General features: G+C 34.7%; 1 protein-coding gene across 9 annotated transcripts in view; it reads right to left on the minus strand.

The window, feature by feature from the left end:
- The window catches only part of MESK2 (misexpression suppressor of KSR 2), a 170,981-nt gene that overhangs the window by 73,489 nt on the left and 70,883 nt on the right, over positions 1 to 26,609 (minus strand). For all 9 annotated transcript variants that reach the window (XM_090415106.1, XM_090415110.1, XM_090415108.1 and 6 more), the window contains exons 4-7: positions 25,153 to 25,273; positions 17,982 to 18,044; positions 11,727 to 11,787; positions 894 to 1,058 (exon numbers count right to left, since the gene is read on the minus strand). In XM_090415106.1, coding sequence (XP_090271232.1) covers positions 894 to 1,058; positions 11,727 to 11,787; positions 17,982 to 18,044; positions 25,153 to 25,273 — 410 coding nt within the window. The remainder of the gene's footprint in view (positions 1 to 893; positions 1,059 to 11,726; positions 11,788 to 17,981; positions 18,045 to 25,152; positions 25,274 to 26,609) is intronic.

The raw sequence follows: 26,609 nt of genomic DNA on the forward strand, positions 1-26,609 counted from the left end.
TTAAGTCAGACGAGCCGGTTATTAAAATTCTTTATGAAAGGATAGATGATGAATGGTGGTATATACTTTTCCTTGTAAATATTTTGAAATTGTATAATAAACACTTACATATATTATTATTATCATCAAAAATAAATGCATAAAGGAGAATTCACAAAACACAAACTCAATTTACGAACGGGAATTTGGAAATGATTTTATTTACTAAACAATGTCTGTATTCATTAAAACACAAACATGTTATCAAAACTCCCGAACTGGGTATTTGAATAAACAATAATGCCTTATTTTTCAGCGAATTTTCAAGAACTTGCAACATTAAGTTCTTGGAAATGCAACATTGTTGCACTATTGATAAATACAAAAATTCGTCGCAATGGCTACAGTCTCTGGTCATTTAATCGACTACGAGTGGTAATATTAGTATTACATTTTTTTTGTTCAGGATTTCATTTGATAATAGGTAAGTTGTAGGTAATATAAAAAAATTTTCTTTAATATATGTTTTTATTTTGGTTTTTTTCTTTTTTTTTTAATAATTAAAATAATTTTAATCAGGGTTAGAGTTTTGCAGTCGAAAAAGCGAAAAACCATTAGTTGAAAAAATGAAATAGAACGAAACTTCTTAAACATTAAAAGGACAAAATTTGAAGAAGCAGAAACAAAGACATCTGAAGATACAATACAACTTTGTGAAGAATCAAATTTTTCATAAAGCGAGCTGGTTGTTAAAAATTTACCAACACACCACTGGAGTGGACCATTCCTTAATCATTTCTGGTGACTCCTTGAAAACTCTTGAATAGAAATTGATGTAGATCATTGCAGTTTACTGCTACAATACTTCATATTTGGTCACTGTTGTACAATATAAAAATGAATAAACTACTTACCTTACCAAAGTGATGCCACATAAGATAATCCAAAGTGGATGCAGTCATGCCTGATGATCGTAAATACATTGCATTAAGTTTCTGATAACCCCATTCTGTCCATCCAGAAACAGTACAGGAACAGTTGATAAGAAATAATCCATCCACACAGTCAGGATGCTGAAGCTAATAAAACAAAAGAACATGGGAAAAATTTATATATGATGTCTTTGCAATTGTAGTCCATATTTGAAGGAATAATATATATATGCACTTAAGATTTTATTACTAACTTACTAGTATCTTTGGCATAAGTCTGCTTCATCAATTTTACAGATAGTGTGGGTGTGCCAGCAGTCATAAATTTATTAATCTTTATACTTGAATAGTACTTTTTTTGCTGAATTGAATTATATATTCTTTGTAAAATGTACAAGACTATTCAATATTAGTAAGTAAATAAAAGAGAGAGGCTTAAACTAACTTGGTAAAGAATGTCAGAAAAAGAATGATGGCTGACTGGAAGAGCTAGAGAGAGAGAATTGGTAGCAAAAGACAAAAGATATCTGGTGCACACATGGTCTTGCAATCTTCATAGATTACATTAACAGTATTTTGTGTGGCACTATCATAGGATGTCACCTTTGCAACAACTCAGTTCAATAAATGTAATTAATGTTAAATTAATTACAGTTGACAGTTAATAAAACTCCCCTGCTGTGAAGTGGAAATGTCTAGGAGTAATAACAGCACAATTGCAACCTGGTAGGCCACATAAAATCAGAGAATGGGACCACTGAGTGCTGAAGTATATGATGTGAAAAAAATTTGCAGAGGTATTTCAGAACTCAGTAGGAGGTGTTTCAACACTCACTAGTGAGTTCCAGAATGCCCCTGCAAACAATGTCACCATCACAACTGTTCATCTGCAGCTGAACAGCAGTCACATACACACAAGCCTAACATCAGCAAGGGCCACATCAAACTTCGAGTTAAGTGGTGTAAAACTCACGGCCATTGGACTCTGGAGTATTGGAAACATTCTCTAAAGTGTTGAATCACATTTCACCATCTGGCAATCTGATGGACAAATCTAGGTTTCCCAGATGCCAGGAAAATGCTAGCCTGAATGTGTTGTGCAAACTGTGAAGTTAGGTGGAGGAAGTATCATGGTCTGGGTCTATGGTTTGGGAGCTCCCCTAGTTTTAGTGACAGGGAATTTTAACACTGAGGCCTATGACATTCTAGATAATTCTTTGCTTCTAACTTTATGGCAACAGTTTGGTGAAGGTTTCCTGTATCAACACAACAATGCACCATACACAAAGTGAGGTCTGTGTAGGAATGGTCTGATGAGATGGGTGCTGAAGAACTTGAATGGCCTGCACAGAGCACTGTTCTCCACCACATCAAACACTAGTGGGATAATTTGAACACTGACTGCAAGCCAGGTCGAATTGCCTGACATCAGTGACTGACTTCTCTGATGCTCTTCTGGAAGAATGGAAGGGAATTACCACAACACAAACATAATAAAATCTAGTGGAAAGCCTCAGCAGAAGATTGAAGGCTATTTTAGCAACAAAGAGTGGACCAACTGCATATTAATGCCTTTCATATCAGAGTGAGAGGAATGAGCGGACATCCAGATATTTTTGATCAGATAGTGTATTATTAAAATACTCGAGATCAGTGATAGTTAAAAGGATTTTTTTTTTTCATTTGATTACAAAGTAAATTATAATTTTCTATTACAATAGCAAATGAATAAATTATAATTCATCAAGAGCTAAATCAAATGCAGAAGTCATTTTCTCAGTACATCTCAGTATCTCCACGAATCTAAATCCCATTGCCTCAATAATGGTTGAAAAGGTCTAGATAGTAATTTTCCATAACCAGCAAAAGTTGGTCAATTGGTAGAGCCTCTGCTACTAATGGTTCACACAAAAAGTTTAGCAAATATGAGCATGGTAAGTAGTTGGAAGGGGTCAATCGTTCGATGCTGTTGGCACACTCTCCCTCGATGAGTCTTTGGACTCCCTGGAGGTGTCACATAATAATAACTCATAGCATGACATCCATATCCAAAAGGAAATGTTTTGTGCATTATACAAAATATTACAGTAATTTGTTGTGAAATCATCTGCCTTCATATATGAGCACCCTACTCATGAAGATACTTAAAGCACAAATTTTTGTTTGCTTACATGTGGGTCAAGGATTAAAACAAAAATATAATTTTTCGTCTAATATACTTTACTTTGTAACCAATTAAAAAAAAAAAAAACTTTCTACAGTAATGTCACTATGGTACTTTTCTAATTCTACTAGTTCCACTTGTTTTCTGATGATAGTGTGTTATCTTTAATCCCATTGTGGATGAGTTTATTACAGTAGTTTGTTTTTAATTTATCCTGGTTCTCTGACAAAAATACCATGGGTGGGAAGGATGATCCACCAGTTAATCAATACTAGGTTGATCAGCTAAGTCTTATCTTGCCAGCCCATTCTTGTTCTTTCAGTATCCAAGTGAATATTGAATAACTGGACACATCACAAGGAAGGAAGGAATAGAAATTAGGTTAGAAGTCTGGCCAGTTCATTCTTCATATTCTTTAAAGATATGTGGAATTCTCCTCCAAGTTATCTGGCTTTGAACCTTAAGCAACTAAAAAATTTACTAATATGAACTAATGTGACTAATATGAACGCTCGGATTGAAATTCATACTTCCATAATTTGTCATACCTTACACAAGCAGATTATGTATAGAGAACTACTTGAAAATTGGGCCATATAACAGACATCATTTAAAGAGTTCAAACCATCCAATAAGGGACAAAAACTGAATATGTGGATTACATTTTAAGTAAAGAACCAGCATATGTCACAGAAATCTATCAAGTGGATTAAGTGAAATGGTACAAAGAAGCAGACAAGGTATCAGTCCTGCTATTTTTGTTATTTGCTGGTACAAAAAAATAAAATAAAAAAATAAATAAAATAAAATAAATTTGTATTTCAAAAATATTATGGACTGGGGGGGCCCCCCCAGTCCATAATAGCAACCAACAATACATTTTGTCCTATTAGTCTCTCTCTCTTGCAGCACATAGCTTCAAACGAACCCACAGTTACTCTTGCATAATGCCATTTTCAAAGCCATTTGGATTTGAAACCTGTGAAACTGCATTCTGCAGTGCATAATCATTTCTGTGTTAGTACTCATTTTTATCAAGAATGACTGAATCTGCACTTGATGCATCTCCACCCTACAACACTTCTAGTTTCCCCAATTTTGCTCTTCCAACCTCTTAATGAACAACCCTCTCCAAAACTCCAAACTGTTCAAATGCAGTCCATGAGGTATACAAGTGCTTTCATTCATCAAATTCACTCCGTACATCTAAGAACTGCATACCATTCAGTTCTTTAGCAGTAGCACAGTCCAAACTGCATACCATTCAGTTTTAGCAGAGCACAGTCTAAACTGCATACCATTCAGTCCAAAGCAACAGACTCAAAATTTTTACTTTTTCACTTCTATCAGCAACTTTTTCATATCTTTTGTATTTCTTTGCATTTTTCTCACCTTTCAAATTATTTGTGCAGTCAAAACCTCTTCACCTCTCCCTTCTGCAAACTAACACCTTCACTAATATGTTTTATCTTCCTACCTGGGAAACATGCTTGTCAATTCTCAAAAGAACTTCTTATCACTGAATCTCCATACAATACTTTCTCCAAGTTTCTAGTACTTTTTATACTTTTCCCCATTCACTTTTTCTTTCATTCTCCCTGCTGATGTACCACAGAACAATCATTTCTCCAGTCTCTAGCTCACATTTTTTCCTGTGATGGACACCACATAAGCACACACCATTTCACTCCTGTCACCTCATCATCCACATTACCTTCAGCTACTTTTTTCATACTTTCATTCATATTTCATGCACTATCTTGCCTTATATCATTAATATTAGTTACTTGATTCTCCCACTTTTCACATGACTCATTTCTTGCACATGATACATTTCCAACACACTATTTCTCCACTCTCACCTTCAAATACCATCAACCTCTACTCTTAACATGTACATTGAACACACACACCATCATGCAAAATCCCTCATGCTACACTCCATGAACAAGGAAGTCTTGGCTGTCATTTTACTCATATACATTGGTGCTATGAAAAATTCATTCAAAATGATATCGCATATTAAAATTCACACATGCATGTACATACAGCACATACACACACACACACTCAACTTTCCAATCTAAAGTAAGTAAAATACACACTACTACAAAATAATTATTAAGATTACTAATGTTCACCAAAATAAAAATTTATCCCTAGGTGATGTGCAGTGCTGGCATGACAAATACTATATGTCATGCCAGCACTATCTTCAATTTTTTTATTTGAAGAAACAAGAATTATTTTGAAGTCATGCTTCTTTAATTCTTCTATTAGTTCTTCTTTTCTGTTGATACTTCTTAAGATGACAGACCATGCCTGCCTTCCTTCAATTCTGCTGATAATGAGTGAATCCATTCTATTATTTGAATTTTCCCTGTTTCATTGGCAAATGAAGGGGTTTTTTTTTTTTTTTTTGAACCAAGCAACTCCAACTTGCATGACATTCTATCATTTTTTTGACTTAAGGAAATACAAAATACAATTTGATCTGCTAAATCACAAATTGCCAGCGATTTGGGATTTAGCAAACTGTTTGGTATCTAGATAAATATCTACTAATTGGGTGCACCACAAGAAGGTGAGAGCTAGACATTAGATCAGAATTCTGGATTGGTTATCCACATTCTTAATGATCTGATCTTAATGGCCCCAAAGCCATATGTGACTGGTATGCTATCATGTAGAATACTTTCAATGGCAATGGAAAATGCCACCTAATAACATCTGTGAGAGTAGAGAGAACAAGAGCGGAAAATTTGAATGTTATAGAATAATATGGATTGATACTTTTCATAAAATTAATTCTAGAATAAAAGTTTTATTAAGAAGTGCACAATCATAGTCTATTAAAGTCAACAGATATGCTGCTATATTCAAAGTGTTTTTACAGGATATTTTTTTTTATTTAGAAAAAAAAATCCAATTCAACATCTAGAACAACAAACCTAACAAAAAAAAACTGAAAACAGGAACCATCAACATAATATCAATGGAAAGGAAATCAAACTAACAGAAGAACTGAGAAAGTACCATGTGGACATTATTGGCATTACTAATGACAAATAAGACTGAAACAGGTCAGAGATTCTACTAAATAATAACTCGGGGTTTATATTAATGCAATAATGATCAAGGTAAGGAAATAGTAGCAAAAGCATAAAACATCAAGCATGAAGATAAACTTCTAAACTAGAAGGCAGTTTAAAGTAGTCATGTGGACAAACTTCAAAATGAGAAAATGAACAATTAAATTGATGCCTATGGTCCCACAAAAGATTCTCCTAAGGAAGCGAAGAATTTTTTTTGTCATTAGAGCAGGCAGCTAAAATAAAGAAAATGGAAAAAAAAGTGGTCCTTGATGAAAATCTAAACAGCAGAATGGAAAATGAATCCCAAAGATATAGAAACATTTTTGAAAATTTGGAGAAAAGGGCAAGGCTAATAATAATTGTAAGTATCTCCTAGATTTCTGCTCAAGTTATGGACTAGTCATTACTAACACCTTGTTCCAACATAAAGATGTACAATGTAAATTTCTTATGTCTTCTCTCCAAGTTCACTTGGAGAGAAGACATAAGAAATAAGAAAAGCTACCGTGACTGTGCGATTGTTAATAGAGATATCTTCATGTTCATTTAGAATACAAGAGTATACAAACATTATAAAATTGGAAGTGATCATCACTTATTTTTAAAAAAATGAATATCTATCTCATTGAAAAGAACAATATGTAACCAAGTTTTAAAAAAGAATTAAAGTTCAGCAGCTTTTCCTGGTAAACTGTAGACTCAACAATACAAACATTACCCAAGAAAAATTAAATTCAAAAACAAAACCTTGGAGTCTCAATGAAAACTCATTGTGTCATCACCACGATAAATACAAGACATTAAAGAAGCAGTCCTGGTAAAGAAGAGAGCATAACTAAAGATTCTAGCAAATAAGACGGCATATGCCATAAAAGAATAAAGAAAAATATATAAGAGAGCTAAAGCTGTGGTGTAAAAATCATGGGAAAGCTCTTGTAAGAACATGAGGGGGTACCCAAAAATAACCAGAATCTGAACTTGGAGTGCACGCATTTTCTAGTTACAGATGATACCACTAGGCATTGTGACTGTGCAGTTTTCTGTACATTTATTCCAGCGATGCTCCAGAAAAATTATCCTGTCCCTGTAGTGGTTCTCAGTAAGATCTGCAAAATACCCTACTACAGCTGCAATCACCTCTTGATTCGAAGAAAAACGCTGACCAGCGAGGAAGAGTTTTAGTTTTGGGAAGAGATAGAAGTCAGAGGAAGCCAAATCTGGAGAATAGGGTGGATGTTCCAACAATTCATAGTGCAGATCCCTTAATTTTCCCATTGCCAAACCACCTTTGTGGGCAGGTCCTGATGAAAGATAATTTTTTTCTTTTGCAAACTGGATCTTTTCTCATGGATTTTTTCATCTAGTCTGGTTAAAAGATCAGAATAATATTCCCTGGTTATTGTTTTACCCTTTTCAAGATAATTAATAAACAAAATGCCTTTAGCATCCCAAAACACCGATGCCATGACCTTTCCTGCTGATGGCGCCTCTTCTTTGGCACTGAATAACCGGCTTCTGTTCACTGTTTTAACTGCTGTTTGGATTCTGGTGTGTAATGGTGAATCCAAGTCTCATCCATAGTAATAAATAAACACACAAAATCAGTTTTATTCATGTTAAAATGCTCCAAGCACTGTTCAGAAATTTTCATGCCAGTGTGTTTTTGATCTGCTGTGAACAAGCACGACACCCATCTTGTGCAAAGCTTTTTCATTTGCAATTCTTTGTGCAAAATATATCCTACACGTTCTTTTGAAATGCCTATAGTCTCAGCAATTTCACACACTTTGATTAGCTAGTTATCCAATACCATATTGTGCCCTTGATCAATGATTTCTGGTGTTGTTACACTTTTTGGACGTCCTTCACATGGATCATCTTCAAGGCTGGTACGGCCACATTTAAACTCGGCAGCCCATTTCTTAATTGTTGTAAACAAAGGAGAAGAATTCCCATAAACTTTTATGAACTTTGAATGAATTTCTTTTGCTGTTAAATCTTCTTTTACAAAGAATTTTATAACCACATGATACTCAATTTTATCCATTTCAAGGGATACAGACAAATGTTTGCTTCAGACAGCTGTATAAAACAAACTACATGATATAATGACTTGCAATTTCACATGGATGCTTACGACAGATGTACTAACTTAGAAAAAATAAATAAATCTTCCAGATAGCGTTGCCATCTATGGTCGTGGCCAAGAACTTCTCAGACCACCCTCGTAACTCTTAAGGCTGTATAACAAAGCAATGATGACGATGATGACAGCAATTTTCCTGAACATTATTCTCTCCAACAGCAAAAGCAAGGTTAAACATTGTAATCATGCAAATTTCTAAATACTTCAAAGCATTCCAAAACTAAAGTTTCATGCTATTATTATTGTTGTTGTACAGGCACCTCCATGGAGTCAAACACTCATCATGGGAGACTCAAACTATCCACACAATCTATCATACCTCTCCTTGAACCCATTAACAGACAAAGTACTTGCAACCGACTCAGGCAATCTATTCATTCCACTCATTCACAACTCGCCAAGCAAAAAATTAGTCCTCACACTCCTACTAATCACACCTTTATTCAACTTCTAGGGATGACCTCTTGTTCTGGTCCCTCTAGCCGAGTACTGAAACATTTCCCCCTGCATCAATCCTATAAAACCTTTTAAGCAACTTAACTGTTGCTATCATATTCTCTCTTTTCCTCCTATCAACCAACTTCTGCAATCCACACACACTCTCAATCTTTTCTCATAGGGAACATTCCACAGACCCCTCATCATCTTGGTCACTCGCCCCTGAATCTTCTCCACTGCTTCCTCATTCCCAAGAAACTCAGGAAAAGAGGCCTGAGCACAGTAATACAAATGTGGATGTATCAAGGCCTTATAAAGAAGAATAACAACTTGTTAGTGTGTTCTTCAATAGCCAAGTAATCTTATGAGCTACCTTAGCAATATGTCCTCTAAACCAGCGTTTACAAACTGTGGGCTGCGGCCACCTTGGGGGGGGGGGGGCATTGGTTTTGTTGAGAGGGCTGTGAAATAATGAAAACAAATTTAAAATGTTTTAAGACTAATTGTGCCATGTCAAATGTGTATGTAAGATGCTAAAAATGTAATATTTGCATTTGATTTTTGCAATATTCGCTGTGTATTGAATGTAAATACAATAAATATTATAATAATATATGTCTGTATTACGATTTTTTTTTCCAATGGGGGGTGAGAAATATTTTAATTTTTCCAAGGGGGCCTTTACATCCATAAGTTTGGGAAGCACTGCTCTAAACTAACTCTGTCTACTACCACCATCCCTAAACCCATAGCTTCATCTATTTTCTAGAGAACATGTCTATCAATGTGGTACACAGATTGTACCACATTGATAGAAATGTAACCTATTTATCGCAAAATGCATAACTTTACATTTCTCCACATTGAACTGACATCCATTATCTTTTGCCCATACTGATAGTCTATTTAAACCATCCTGCAAGTTCTCCACATCACCTTGATTCAATATTACTCTACCTAAATTGCATCATCAGCAAATAAGTGAATCTCTCCTTTCAGGTTATTTCCTATATCATTTATGTAAAAATTAAATAGTAGTGGTTCTAGCACTAAACCTTGCAGCACACCATTAGTCACCTCTTGTGCCTTGCTTCTGCCCTCTCCATATACAACTTTTTGATATTTGCCCAGCAGCCACCTTCTTTTTAACATAACCAGTGTCATATCCATCCCCATTTGTTCTAATCTGCATACGAGTTCCATGTTGTATTCTGTCAAATGCCTTTGCAAAATCCAGCAGTATCACTGTGTAACTATTTCCATTATTCAGCTGCTACTCTTTATAAAAAGTTAGTGAATTACTAAAGCATGAGCAACCCTTCAAAGTCATGTTGCCCCTCATACAGTATCATATTTTTATCCACCCATTCTTGAATTCTCTTTTTGACCAATTTTTCCACCTGCTCGGGTCTTAGAACCTCCCTTATGCAAGGGAATTATTTTGCCATCTTTCCACTCCCTTGGAACTATCAGAGCCGAGACTTAAAAGAGTCTAGTCAAAGGCATTGCCAGTTCCTTTGCACATTCTCGCAAGACCCGAGCAGGTATTCAACCTAAACCCATTGCTGTATTAACCTTCAGATTCTGCAATATCCTAAGAACCTCCAATTCATCCACCTCTGTTCCTACATTAGTATCTGCCATATATGTTAAAGCAATAACCTCACTATACCCTTGCAAAGTGGTCACTCAACTAATTTATCTGCTTCTGTCACTTTGTAACCATCATCATCACTCATGAAGGTTAATCTTCCACATTCATTTCTTCCTGTTACTTGCCACATAATGAAAGAACTCTTTGGCCTGCTTGGCTAGATTCTTCTCATAATCTGGTTTTGCCTTCTTTGCCATGCTGGTCACCTTTCTCCTTATATACCTTCCACAGCATTTTCTTCTTCTGCAGCCCATGCTTAATGATATTACTCATCCATCTAACTCCTAACTGATTAACCCTCTTTATCTTAGGTATACAATTTAGTATTGTTTCCTCTAGATGAACCTTAACTACCTCTCATGCACTACTAACATCCTTTTCCTGTAGTGTTTTATATCATACAGATTTAAGCTTTCTCCTAAGCTTGTCATAATCACCTACTTTGCAGTTCCACATATATCCCATCTTCACAGAATATTCCTCATGTTTTATGATCTCCCAAGTCAAGACTTAATGGTCACTTTTGCCAATCAGAAGCAATATGGACCTTGGTTATAGATAGTTTCTGATCCTATGACTGGGTCCAGTACTATCACACCCATAATCCCCCTCCATCACATGCTGCCTCAAATAATCATCTCTCAGTAGGTGTATAAATTCCATTTCTTCCTGCCACATGTTCTTTCTTCCTTCCAGTTTACATCTCCATAGTTGAAGTCACCCATAATAATCACTCAACCTATACTCAATGTACTAATTTGCTTATGCATGTCTTTCAGATCATCTGTGGAACACTCTGGCCTATAGCAACAACCAACTGTATATTTTGTCTTATTTGAAATTAATAGTTTAATTTCTGGAACAAGATAATGTGTGTGTGTGTAACAGATACTGACAATAATACCCTGTGATAATAATAAATCATATCCACCTTACTTATAACAGCTGACTCATTATAGCAAACATTATTAGAACAAATTACTTACTATAATGAACTACTGAAAGTCCTAACCAGAGCTACACTTGAACCCACAGGCAAAATGCTATGTAAAAAAAAAATATATCTATATTGCCATAGTGGATAATCTATTTGGTATAACAAACTATTCTTCTGATTCCAATGTGCGATTACTACAGTTAGTCAACATCATGCCTTTGATTTTTATTAAAAATGCCACTGCAGATAATAAGTTATCATAATATTTTTTTTTTTAGCAAAGTTGAAAGAAAAGATAATTTTAACTTAGTTATAACAGACTTTTAATGTATGATACCATTTCTATAAATATATTTTTTTTTAGATAAAGATTTTACTTACTGCAAATCTTGCAAGGATATTTGCTCCTGCCCCTACACCAAATCCTATGAAATGCTTCAGTCTGAATAAGAAAACTATATCAACATCTACTATAAAAGTAATTTTTAGAAACAGATGTGTTACTTATATATATTTGAAAAAAAAAAACACTGCTATTTGCATGTTTCTAAGGTCAATTATGAATATAAAATATAAAGAGAAAGGCTAACAAGAGCTACACTGGATGAAAGAAATAAACTGGTTAAGTTAGTCTTTAGACAGTTAAATAAAACCAAAAATATTACTCCAATATATCATTTGGCCAGTACTGTAGTCTCAAGTGTAAATATTGCATCTGAGGTTGAAGAGAACAGATCACCATGCTGTATACAGAAGAAATCTAACACAAACACTTACATGCTATGCAATGCCATCAATAAAAACAAAATCCCATCAGTACCATTAATGACATCCTACAGAAAACATTTGGGGAAAATGAATGTTTTCTGTTGGATAGTGTAGAATCCGTGTGCAGAGGCTTAAGTGCTGTGAGGACATCATGTTGGAGGTTTAATGGATTTTTTTACAACACTCAGAAAGGATTAAAACAGAATTTAATACTTCCTATATTTCGTCTCAGTCACTGAGACATCTTCAGATTACAAAAAAACTAATGTAACATAAATACAAATAACAAACAATACTAAGCCCAACCACGTGGGTGACACTAAAGTCCTAACTAGGTGGAGTGCCCTCTAAGGGCGGTTGCAGACGGCCTGGAATGTAGGGTGGGACCTCTGGTGATAAGTGTTTCCCAAATCTTAGGAAGCTTAATGCAACCGTATTTATTAAGATTTGGTTGATTTCTGAGAGCTGCTGCTGATTCTAAAAATAGTCTCTCTTTTTTGAATTTGATGTAGTGGAGCATGGTGGTTTTTTCCCATGAGATCCTATGGGTTGTATTTCCAGGCACTGAGAGAGGAGGGAAGTTGTATCCTATGGGTTGTATCTCCAGGCACTGAGAGAGGAGGGAGCTGATCTTTTGTAGAACAAAAGATCAGCTCCCTCCTCTCTCAGTGCCTGGAGTTTATGAAGTACCCTGTTCCTGTAAGCTGGCATACTTTGGTCAGACAGGCAGATCAGGAACCATCTGCCTGGAGGAACACAAGTCATACATCTGCAACCACAACAATGGTCAGTCAGGCCTTGCTGACCATGTCTTGGATACAACCCATAGGATCTCATGGAAAAAAAAACCACCATGTTCCACCACAGCAAATTCAAAAAAGAGAGACTATTCTTAGAATCAGCAGCTCTCAGAAATCAACCAAATCTTAATAAATACAGTTGCATTAAGCTTCCTAAGATTTGGGAAACACTTTTAACCAGAGGTCCCACCCTACATTCCAGGCTACCTACAACCACCCTTAGAGGGCGCTCCACCTAGTTAGGACTTTAGTGTCACCCACGTGGTTGGGCTTGGTATTGTTTGTTGTGTTTATGTTACATTAGTTTTTTTGTAATCCCTGAAGATGTCTCAGCGACTGAGACGAAATATAGGAAGTATTAAATTCTGTTTTAATCCTTTCTGAGTGTTGTAAAAAATCCATTAATCCTCCAACATGATATTGTAGAATATCATTAGTGCTAGTCAAAAAAATTGAAATTTCAAGGGGACAATCACTTTACCTGACAATGAAAATGTAACACACAGAATAGCATTGGTTCTGAAGTTAGCACATTTGGAAAGTGACCTTTGCATCTCTAACAGAGTATCCACAATCTTATAATCACCCAGCCACCATATCTATCTCTAAAAAAATCAGGTATCCAAGATATTCTGTTCCTATGGAATCAATTATGTAGGACAGATGGGCTTGCTCAGGGAAAATCTCCATAAGAAAATATAAAGGAAAAAAAATAAAAAGCATGCATAAGTCAGGTACATTAATATTGCTAACATACTAAGAAAGAGTGCAAATGATGACAAGATAGCATGTGAGACTGATGATAAGATTAGTGTACAAAACTGATGGCAAGAATAAGTATCTGACAATAATAGAATGGAAATAGGAAAGAGCACGACTGTTGGCAAGGAAGTGAGGGTGAACGGCAGCATGAAAATGATTCAAGACATGAAAGCAGAGTTAGTGAAGTAGAAGCAAGCAATGAAGCACATGTGGAGTGAAATGAGAATTGCAGACATGCATGGAGGAATGAAAAATGGAACGAAAGCTGGCCATGCGAGAGAGAGAGAGAGGTAATGAATGATTTAAGTGCAGTTCTGTATGGAAATTTCACTATTAGAGGAGTAGTGAATGGCACTGTGCATAAGGTTTGTTTTCCTAGAGGCACAACAAGCAGAGGGTTTGAAACACTGGATATTATTATCATTATCATCATCATCAACAGACATCCATGGAGTCAAAAGACTCATCATGGGAGGTCTCACTCTCACAAGCACAGTTCATCATACAATGACTTAAATGCATTCACCATCTCTGCGCTCACCACTTTCCATGCAAAAAATCTACTCCTCATCCCCTTGCTCGCACTTGCCTTATATAGCTTCCAGGGAAGCTATATAAGGCAAGCTATATAATAGAAGATGGTTTCTCATTCTCCCCATCTCCAGGCATTCTATGAAAAATCTCATTCACATTAATCTGGTAATTATCCCTTACCAACTTATACATCCCAATCATGTCTCTCCTCTTCCTTTTATCCACTAGGCTCTGTAAGTTGCATTCTCTCAATCTGTCCTCATATTCCGCATTTCAGAGACCAGAAAGAAACCAACTTAGTCAATCATCTCTGAAATAATTCATTCTTTTTCTTTTAGGATATATAAGACATGTCATGTACCTCAATTCCTTTATGGTGATTATCACAACTTTTCAGCACACCCTCATATATATTTCAAGAACATATATGCTTATAATCTTCCTTAGGAGTGGACATACCAAACAATGCAGTATATAATTAATTGTCAAGTGATTAGCACACAATGATGAAATGCTTGGAAATTGGTGCAATTATTTCCATAATAATATTAAGAAGAACAAGAAAAAAAAAAAAAAGAAGTTAGTCTAGTTGTTAGCATAACTAATTTAAACAACATCTTCTATTCAGGTGTAAAATTATAAGAATTTAAAAGATTTTAAATATTAAACTTAATAAGCAATAGATATGAATACATCACTATGGTTCATCTTCTAACAGATGATAATCCTGATAGATTACTATCTCTGAAAAACTATAGTGTAACAACACCAGCAATGCAAGCATTCAACTCAGGTGGTTGCAGTTACATGTAGCCAAAATTCTACAGATGCCCTGCAATTAACATGAATCCTACCTAAGAAAGGATGCACTTTTTTTTCTTTTTTTAACTACCACAGCTGGGCTAATGATTAGTTAATCCAGGAACAGGCTTCCTACTAATTATCTGTGTGGGATTAAAATTCCAGCTTGTGCACCTGGAGAGCAGAAAGACTACACTCAGCCAACACAGGCTGGTTATCTTTGATGCCCTGTATAACTTGCAATATATCAAAAACTGGCTAGCTCCAATATTTTGCTTTTTGTCACATTAAGCAGAGGCATATAAAGTAAATGCAATTGCACAGAAAATTATGGTTGGGAAAGCATTATGGGAATATAGTTTTGAAGAAAGAAATGAACAAGGTGAAAATATGTTGGAATTAATGTGGACCATGAGATGATGATCTGTAACACAAAATTCCAGCAAAAGGATGATGGGTAAACCAAGAACATTATTGATGTGATTACGATTAAAAGAAGATGGATAACATCAGTATAGCAGTGTTGAACTTTTCTAGGAACAAATATAGATTCTGATCATAGTTTAGTGATTGCAAACATCCAAGTGAAATTAAAAAGAAAATATAAATCTCATCATCAGAAAAGAAGAGATACAGCAAGAATAAATGAAGCAGAACAGGAAGAAGGTACAGAACAGTGTTAGAAGAGAAACTTAAAAAGTCTGGACAAAGAAAAAAATTTGAATCTAAGAGTGAAAGGAGGAGTAATGAAGGTGATAGAAGATGCATTAAAGAAACAGTACCAGAAGAAAAGATCAAGAAGTGGATTAGACAAGAAACACTGAAGTTAGTACAGGAGAAGAGAATGTTGAAGATAAGAAGGGACACATCAGAACAAATAGAGGAGCAATATAGAAGAAAGTGTAATGAGGGTGAAGAAAGCAGTCAGAATGGATAAGACGAAATGATTAGAAGCCCAATGCATTAATATAGAACAGCACTATAGAGCATAGAACTAGGGAGGTGTACAAAATGATCAGAACCATTAATAAAAGGTGGCAACCAAAACAGATCGCAATTAAAGATGAAAAAGGCAAAGTATTGATGAATAAAGATAAAATTATGCAGCAGTAGACAAGATATATGAAGAAAAACTAGATTTAGATGGAGCTGGGAAACTGACTGAAGAATAAGCAGATATCGCCACCAGGTAACGAGTATGACATGAACATTTTAAGAGGAGAGGTAGAAAAAGCAATAGGATGGTTAAAACACAACATGTCTTCGTAATGATAACATCGCTGGAGAAATGATTAAATATGGTGCTGAAAGTATGGTTCTAGAAGGCAAAATGTCAGAGGAATGGGTAAAATCAATACTAGTGACATTATATAAGAAAGGAAATAAGCTAGAATGTAAAAATTATGGAATAATTGCTTTGACAAGTCACCTTGGTAAGGTGATGATGATGATACTGACAGAAAGATTGAGAACACAATTGGAAGCATACCTTGCAGACGAGCAAGCAGGATTTAGGAAAGATAGAAGTACGATTCAACAGATTTTGACAATGCAGTTAATAGCAGAGAAAGCTAGGAGAAAAAACAAAAACAGATATATACTTGCTTTGTTGATTTTCAGAAGGCATTTAACAGTATCGACCAGAAAGTGACATTAGCAGTGCTATCCTATGGAATTGACAGAAAACTAATAGCTATATTAAAAGATGTTTATAAGAATGCAGTTGCAGCAGTTAGAATAGGTGATTTGGGGAAATGGTTTAGACCTAATATCACCAAGCATTTTCATCGCACATTTAGAAAGAGCAATGGATAAAATGAAGGAAGATGCAAAAGGAATATCAGTCCATGGGATGAGAATTAACAATCTGAGGTTTGCAGATGACATTGTTATTATTAAAGAAGGCGAAAGAGAACTACAAAAAATACTGAAATTGTTAAATGAGGATGGAAAAAGATTTGGACTTGTTATGAACTTGGAAAAAACAAAGACAATGGTATTTGGTGAGAAGAACATGAAACAAAAGATACAAGTGGATGGAATTGATATAGAAAATGTAGAAAAATTCACACATTCACATATAAATCAATGACATATGATTTGGACTGTAAAAAAGAAATAAAGATCAGGATTGCAAAGGGAAGAACAAATCTGAAGGCCATGGATAACATCTGGAAAAGTAAAGCATTCAGAAAACGAAAAAAAGAGTACTAGAAACATGCATCTTTAGTGGTGTACTGTATGGATCTGAAACATGAGTAATAAATAAAGAATCAAGAAAAAGAATTTTGGCAATTGAAAGAACTTGTTACAGGAAGATTCTAAGAATAGAATGGGTATAGAAAATCACAAATGAAGAGCTCTATCGGAAGATACAACCAAAGGAGAATCTAATGCAGAAGCTCATACAATGGAAGCTGCAATTATTTGGACACATCTGCAGAATGAGTGAGGACTGGAAGATAAAGACATTCAAGTTTGGTATTATGGATGGTGTAAACAGAAGAGGTAAACCATACAGAGAATGGATAGACAACAAAGGACTGGTGTGGAATGGGTTTAGAAACTGTGACACTGTGAACTGGAAAAAGAAAGGTGGAAGAATGTAGTGAAGAAGGCATCAGACACCAACAGGAAATGAGCCCATGGTTCATGATGATATTTCAGAGCATATCCTAGTTATAGTAATTATCCCTGAACTCCTTCAAAATTGATACTAAGGACACTAATTCTACAATAGTCAAATCATAAACCTAGAGCAGAGAATCACACAAAAATAGTATAGATGATTATTCTCTTTCTTCAACATATAATACTTTAATTTATACTTTGTATTTTCTACTAACATAGCATAAGCGCCTTAAAAAACTATGCATGTATTTAATTGCTATAAAATAAATAAATAAACAAACAACTCAAAGAATTAAAATTTTACCAGTATTAGTCAATAACAGTCAAATATAATACATACCCATAAAATTTCAATACAGGTAAAATCATTTCAGCAAGCTGATCCACTGTTGGATACACATAACTATTATGAAAATTTAAAATAGACTAGTTTAATTAAACACTATACATAATTTAAAGAGAAAAACAAAGTATAACAATTTAAACTCTTACAGGGTTATTGTGAAACTGAAAATCAATTAATACTTAGTTTTCGGTTACAATTAATACCAAAAATTTATTTTTTCTGATATTATTATTGGCAATACCATTACTTTAAATCTCTTTAAAATTTCAGCAATTCTAAATGACATACAAAATATAAAATGAAAGCTAGATTAAATAGGATACTCAATACGTCTTTAACATTTTAAAATGGTTACAATCATTGTTCATAATCATTGTTAGTTGAAGATGTTTTGTGTGCAGAACGCAGTGTTTGTATAAATTTATTAGGCAATATTATCATAAATCCATTGTTTTTGTTAGCACATTGATACAACATGGCAATAAAAGGCAAATCATTGCATAGATCTGCACGGAAAACAAAGTAAATGGCATGAATTTCTCAAAAACGGTACAGTGCCATGAATGTAGTATGTGTGCTTGGGAAGATGTTATGGATATTTATGCAGAGAAGCTGAATAAGAGAAAAGAGCAAGCGTGGGTTAGGAAATGTGAGATTCTGATGGACCATGAGGCTTGCTTAAATGCGAGTTTAAATACGAGTAGAGAACATGTCTTCGTAACTGAGCAGTTGAAGATTGTGCAAATGTTCAGAGAGGGTGGATGTGATAGAGATAGAAAAAAGTTCAACTGACAATAAAGCAGACAATAACAGCATTGAAATGAATAATAAAGTGGGCAATAATGATGATGAAAAAAACAGAGTGCAATTAACAGCATGATGGTGAGCGGTATTCACAGCGAACAAGTGTGTGTAATAAAAGAAGAAATTTTGAATGCAATAAACCAAATGAATTTGTCTAAATCATTTGGTTGCAATGAACTCCCTAGTGAACTGTGGAAATATGGAGGCATATCAACCATCAATTTTCGGCTAGAACTTTTTAACTGAATACTGTGTGTGTGTGTGTGTGTGTGTGTGTGTGTGTGTGTGTACACACACACACACACACACACACACACTGGTGAAATACTAGATGGCTGCAAGACAGGCATCATGATATCAATTTCAAAAAAAGGAAGATAAACAAAAGTGTAAAATTATGGACCCATAACAATGCTAAGTCATAGCTACAAAATCTTCACATGCATTATACAAAAAGAGAATCCAAACTTTAATGAATGAAATAATAAGAGAAGATCAAGCAGGCTTCACAGCAATGAAGACTACTATAGACTATATTTTTACATTTAACATCCCCCATTTCCAGCCATGCTATTAACTGTAAATACAACTTGCTGCGAGTACTGGGAATACAACTTACATATATATTACAGTTTCGTTGATTTCAAACAAACATTTGATTTACTGACAGGACCCAAATGATAAACATCTTAAAATGTATAATGTCAGATGTTGAAATACACACCTTTATTACAAATTATTATAAAGATACAAAGCAATTGTTAAATTTATTAAAATAAAAACAGACAAATTCAAAGTAGAACAGACAAATTCATTTCTTCAATTAAATTTTGCCAAATTTAATTGAAGAAATGTGCAAAGTGTAGATGAAAAACCTGGTTTATAAATAAACAGCACAAATATCAGCCATATTAAATATACAGATGATATTTTTAGTCTTGCAGAATCTATAGCATAATTGAAAAAAAAATGATAAAAATTGTAAATAAAGAATACAAAACTCATGGAATGAAAATCAATTTAAGCAAAACAAAAACAATGAAAATAGAAAGAGATGAAGAAAATTTTTCAATAAACTTAGAAAATCATACTTGAGCAGGAACAGAAATTTACAAATCCTAGCAGTCTCAATACTCAAAACCTTGGCAACACAAAAATGTTAAAATACAGACTTAACATAGGATGTTATAACATGAGTAAATTAAAAAACAGCATTTTAAAAAGCCTTAAACTAAAACTCTATAAAACCATTATTATACCAAAAGCAACATATGGAGCTGAGACATTTTGGAAGATTTTTCACTTGGTTAGACTATAATAAATTTAGTTTAATCCTTTATCCAAGTGTAAGCAAACAAAGTTTGTGCCTGAAGTATCTTCTGGACTGAGGCAACTCGTGGTAAAGGTGGAACAAGCCTCTCATCACTCCTTATCTTAGTATTTCCCATAATGCAAAGCACATCTCCTTACAGACATGTATAATGCTATGCATTAAGGGAAGGGCCATTACCCAGACCGGTTTTGACCTTTATCGAGATCTCATCAGTGGGAACCAGACCCAGAGGTGGTGATACCAAGGTGGAGGCAATGGAGAAGTCATATTTACCTATATGAGTTGCAAAAGGTGTCTCACCTTATTATTAAATTACTCTGGATTTAGAGAAAGATGTTGGAAGTTTTTTCCACCTGGTTAGACTATAATAAATTTAGTTTAATCCTTTATCCACATTCTCTAAATCCAGAGTAATTTAATAATAAGGTGAGACACCTTTTGGCATCTCGTATAGGTAAATATGACTTCTCCATTGCTTCCACCTTGGTATCACCATCTCTGGGTCTGGTCCCCACTAACAAAACCTCAATAAAGGTTGGAAGCTTGGGTGATGAATGGCAATGCTGTAGCCTATGAAGTTAACTGAGGCACGGCTGTTGCTGTTACACCTCAGATGACATATGAGCAAATGAGCGGCTCTGCTCAGTGGTGGGGTGAGCCTGCCATGGGGTGGAGCCAACGCTGAGAGTTCTTCTCAGTGACAGCGTGAGCCTGTTACTGAGGGAACAACACTGAGTTTTTGGAGTGACCTGTACTTGAACATTCAATAAAGGTCGAAACCGGTCTGGGTAGTGGCCCTTCCATTAATGCATAGCATTATATGTGTCTGCAAGGAGATGTGCTTTGCATTATGGGAGATACTAAGACAAGGAGTGATGAGAGCTTGGTCCCCCTTTACCACGAGTTGCCTCAGTCCTGAAGATACTACAAGCACAAACTTTGTTTGCTTACACTTGGATAAAGGATTAAACTAAATTTATTAGAGATGAGACATGGAGACTCAATCAGAATGAAATACAGAAAATCAGACTATTTGAAATGAAATGTTCCAGAAAAATAAATCACTTACTGGTCAAAACACAAAATAGATGAGTTAGTGTTGGATTCTGAATGAAGAGAAATTAAAATTATTAATACTCCCTTCAGAATCCACCATATCAAGTTTTAACTACATTTATAGATGTTATTTAATGTAAATCTCTTGTTATTAACTATTATTCATATAATTACCTTTGAGTTTTTTTTATTTAATTATTTAATCTAGGATATGTATTAATAATGGAAAGAACTCTGTATAAAAATGACGTTCAGATTATTTTATTTATTCCTATATTAATAGTAAAAGAAATTGAGTTCATCATATTTAATTGTATATTATTTGAATTGAAAAATATCATTTTATTTTATTTCTGTATGTAAAGGTAAAATGTTATGTAATGCTTATGTACTGCTCTAATTGTTGTCATGGAGACAGAGTTAAAAGTGGAAAGCGCGAGCGTGATAGCACGTGAGTTATGGATGTGAGATGGAATTGATATAAGCTAGATGGTGAGAAGAAGTTTTGGCAGGAAAAAGGAGTGAAGGTATATAAACGGAAAGCGAGAGAAAACAAGAGTCGTCGTCACAGTCAGAGAGAGAGAGAGTCAGCAGTCAGCACTAGAACTGCGGAACTAGGGACTGAGTACAGTTGGTGCACTCAGCACAGTAATGGCACTCAGAACACTGCAATAGAGATGAGGAAATAATTTATTAGCAGCACGGAGTTAAGTAAGAGGTTGTGGTAATAGGAATTAAGTGCTGTAACTAGATTACGAAGGATCGGATGTAAATTGACAACCCAGAATATTGATATGGAGTTAATGTTGAATTCCAGAGCTTTCAAGGAAGATTAGTGGAAAGCTGATTCTATTGCAAAGTAGTATATGAGGAATAAGTGAATTTTCTAGTGCAAGTGTGTCTGCATTTGTGATGTGCTGAGATTAAAGATCAAGTTAATTTAAAGAAGATTACTTTTGAAATATGTAGCTCCAGTGTGATAGTTAACTAAAGTTTTAAGTGTGCCCCAGTGAATAATATATGTGCAAGGATTTATTCCGGTAAGAACAGTTGTACTTTATAGCATTTTAGAGTGAAGTTATAAGAATTAATTCCTCCTGTTAATTCCTAACATTAACTGTGGTGCTTATGCTGAAATTAACCGAAGCTAGAAGATTAATAGTCTTCTCCCCCTTAAAGTGATAACTACCGCTTGACTGAACTATGTGATTTATGACTAAGGGATAGATAGAGAATACAATTGTTAAATTATTTGCTGTGAATTTCAGTGATATTGAACTTTAGAACTATCTTTGTTTATTAGGGAGAAAATAGATTTTAAAGACTCAATGTTTGATACCAATAGTTGAGTGAATGTTATGAGTGGTTGAATAGAATTATTATTATTATTATTCCTGATACCTCCAAGGAGTCCGAAGACTCATCGCGGGAGGACATCTTCAACTGTCTCTACACCTTACCTCTACTACGAATCAACGCCATCTACCGCCCACCTCCAACACCACCACAACTAGTAATTTTTGTCTGTAAATTGCGTGTGTTCTGAAGGGCCGATTTGTATGTATGCGGGATGAAAAACCCGAGTTTCCGGGAGAAAAAACCCTGCTATTAATTTAATTTTGCATTATCTTGTATCCAAAGAATGCTTATGTTTATATTATATAACCCTATTAAATGTTTTGTTTTATTGATTGTTGGCCTGATTCTTTTTCACTGCACCATTCATAAAATTATCGGACCTAGTGGGAACCTTAGATGTTGATGTCAAATTCGGCCTATATAAAAAAATTAGACTGCTAAAGTTAATTAATATTTGATTCCACTATTTTGCATAGACTAATCTGAATATAGGGTGGTGCAGTATAATAGAAATTTCCCTATATTTGGATTAGTAATCAACATACAATTAATTAACCTTAATAAGAACAACGTTAAAACAAGATGGCAGATCAAAAGACAGGATGTACTATTACTACTATGGATAGACGATACAACATTAGTGAACACAAACTAAACCAAAAAAGAAGATATCACAAATATAATTCTAAAACAACAATTAAGATGGTCTGGACACCTCCCGAGATTGCCCTCTCAGAGATTACCAAACAGCCTTGAATGGAATCACTGGAGGAAGACAATCAAGAGGGAGACCAAAAAGAACTTGGCTACAGCCTTTGAAGGAAAGGTCCAATTATCGAGCTTCAAAGAGGACCAAAATGGCCAGACAAAGAGCCAGATGACAAAGATTTGTTCATAGAGACTCAACCTATCATATGACAGATGAAGAATAAAAAGACTGTTGAAAGTTTTTCCCACTTGATTATACTAAAAACTAAAGATGCCAAGAAAGTATATTACTGGTTTAATCCTTTATCCAAGTATAAGCAAACAAAGTTTGCAAATGAAACAACTCCATAACTGGGCAACTCGTACATAGAGGATAATGACTTCGCATCACTTGCCTTAATATCCCATAATGTAAAACATATATCCTTACAGACATGTATAATGCTATGCATTATGGAAAGGATCACTATCCAGACCAGTTTTGACCTTTATTGAGGTCTCATCAGTGGGAGCCAGACCAAAAACTGTGAAGTAATTTTAGTAATATTAGTGAAGTAATGCAGAAGTCATATTTCCATATAAAAGTAGCCAAAAGGTGTCACACATGATTACTAAAATATTCTGGATTAGAGATAGATGTTGAAAGTTTTTCCACTTGGATACTAAGGCAAGTGATGTGAAGTCATTAGCCTCTGTGTACAAGTTTCCCAGCCGTGAAGTTACTTCATGCACAAACTTTGTTTGCTTATACTTGGATAAAGGATTAGACCAAGAATATAATTTCTTGGCATCTTTAATTTATAAAAAGAACTATCATGAAAGGATGTTGTAAACCTATAGTTTATTAGTACCATAGATGGACAATGGTACTAGAAACCACATATGAATATTTTTCAAGAAAGAAAGAACTTTCCCAAACTTCTATGCCACGGTGGGATTGAAACCTACAGCATGTTTGTTGAGAGTATGTACACCATTCACTTGACTAACCAGGCTCAGCTAAATGGCAACTTCCTGAAGATGGTATAAAATATAAATATTTCTTATTTACTTACACTCCCTAAGATATAAATAAGAAAAATGTTAAAGAATTCAATATAGGAATTTTAAGTAATTAGGTTAGTTATATATGGGATCTCTGGAGTTCAAAGGACATGTGAGTACTACTAAGGCAGATGAAGCAGTGGATGACTTTACATCATAGTGCTGCTATGATAAGGTGTACATTGACAAGCAGCGATAAGGAGATGTGTTGTATTACTATATGTATATATATCTGACCCACACACAAGTGGTGTGTGTAGGCATTTATATAATGGCATTTATCAGCCCACACATGGACTATTGCCGTCATATTTGGTCAACTAGTTTTTTATTTTGTAATATTTCAAATTTTCGGTATCAGAACACTGAAATATTGCTTAGAGAGAGAGAGAGAGAGATTGAGGAAATGTAAATTGCAATGTTAAGCAAATAGATGATAAAGAGGTGATATAACAAAGACATTTAAGTCAGTGAGGGGGGAAATTTTAGCAGATTAGTACAGAAAGGATTACATATAGAGTATGTGGCAAGAGGAGAAAAAAGAACAAGAAGTCATCCTTGAAAGTTGTATAAAGGTGTGACAGAGAGAAGAGTGAGGAATACATTTTTTTTTACACAAAACAGTGGATGAGTGGAATGTACTGACAAAATATGTTGTGAAATGCTAGGAGATTATGGTTTACAGAAATGCAAATGAGTTTATGGTTTAACATTATAAATAGGTGCCAGCTGAGTGACACCTCATATGATCAGTCTGACGTTTGTTACAATAAGGGAAGGTCATTACTCATCTTGCAATAATCAAAGACCACAATTCAATTAATATTAATGTGCAAAAAATCTGCTTAAAACAGATCTTACTTGTCAGGCAGAGAAGATGCCCCATCTTCTTGGCCAGGTGCATTTAAGTGATATACACAAAAACTTTGCATAAGGATACGGGTGTCCACAAAGCTAAAGAATGTCTGAAAATTGGAAACATCTAGAGAACAAGAAAAAATATATGAGCAATAAGCATTTTTATAATACTACCAAATTTAACTTATGTAAATAATGAAAACATTTATGTAAATAACTAAGAAAACTCTGACTTTTGATTAGTAAGAGTTAGGAGGGAAAAAATTATCTGTTAAAATAAAAACAATAAAAAACGTTTTATTGGCATTACACTATACCTTCTAAAATAATCTCTTTTCTTTATTTAAGAAATTTGTAATGTTGTGTAATAAAACTTTAAAAGGCTACTATCAATTAGACATTTATAAATATAAATATTGATGTTTAAAATTGAACATTTCAGACTAAATCACCTGGTCCTTCTTTAGTGAAATAGAGACTATAGAAGTTAATTTAAACAGGTAAAAATGTTTAGCAATCAGCTAACTGTTCAATCCAAGTGCCAACACTTATACGAGAGAGAAAAAAAAATACATAATAGAAAGACATCCATTATGGTGAAAACCTGACAGAATGATTTTATTTTTTTTTTTTATCATTGATGATGTGAAAGAACAGGAATGTCTAGTATGAGTTTTCGTTCTAAAAATGGAGAAGTGAAAACTATCATCTGGTTGACGAAAAAGGAAATCTAGCTTATTTCAGAAAAGAAAAGCTTTCAGAGCTTTGTTTTGCACTGTTTATCTCTTATTCAGCCTCGCCTGGGGAAAATCATTAATTTTTCCTCGGTAGTATAGTGGTTAGTATCCCCGCCTGTCACGCGGGAGACCGGGCTTCGATTCCCCACCAAGGAGAGTTTTGCCAGACTGGTTGGCCGAGTGGATAGCGTATCTGCTTTCCAGTCAAAGGGCTGCGGGTTCGAATCCTGCCGTGGGCATGGATGTTTGTGATTGTCTGTGGAAATACCAGTAGATGGTAGATGGCGTTGGCGTAATTGTGGTCAGTTGTGACTGAATGGTGGAGACATAGTTGTAGACCTAGGTGCCCTCCATTGATGAGTCCTTGGACTCCCTGGAGGTGTCAAATAATAATAATAATAATATTGTGTCTTTATTACTAATGTTCTCATAAATGAAACCCTAGATTTTCCTGTATATGCTATTTGCCTCTTTGACTTTGTTGCTCACTCTGGATGCTTAATGTCAAAATAAGCTGTACCAGCAAATTGAGGATAGACAACCAAGAGTAGTCCTCTTTATCCAACACTTGTTAACTACTTCAAGGAGCAATTTGAACTATATGCACTGGATAGCTTTTCTTCTAAACCATCCTTATGGTACAGGTATATGGATGATATCCTTATGGTCAGGTACAGTTCCCTTCTAGAACTTCAAGAGTGCATCATGAACAACAGATTCCAC

Source organism: Typopeltis vanoorti, chromosome 26, assembly GCF_054136105.1.
Source record: "Typopeltis vanoorti isolate ZY-2024b chromosome 26, IOZ_Tvanoo_1.0, whole genome shotgun sequence".
In the NCBI taxonomy this organism is placed as follows: domain Eukaryota; kingdom Metazoa; phylum Arthropoda; class Arachnida; order Uropygi; family Thelyphonidae; genus Typopeltis; species Typopeltis vanoorti.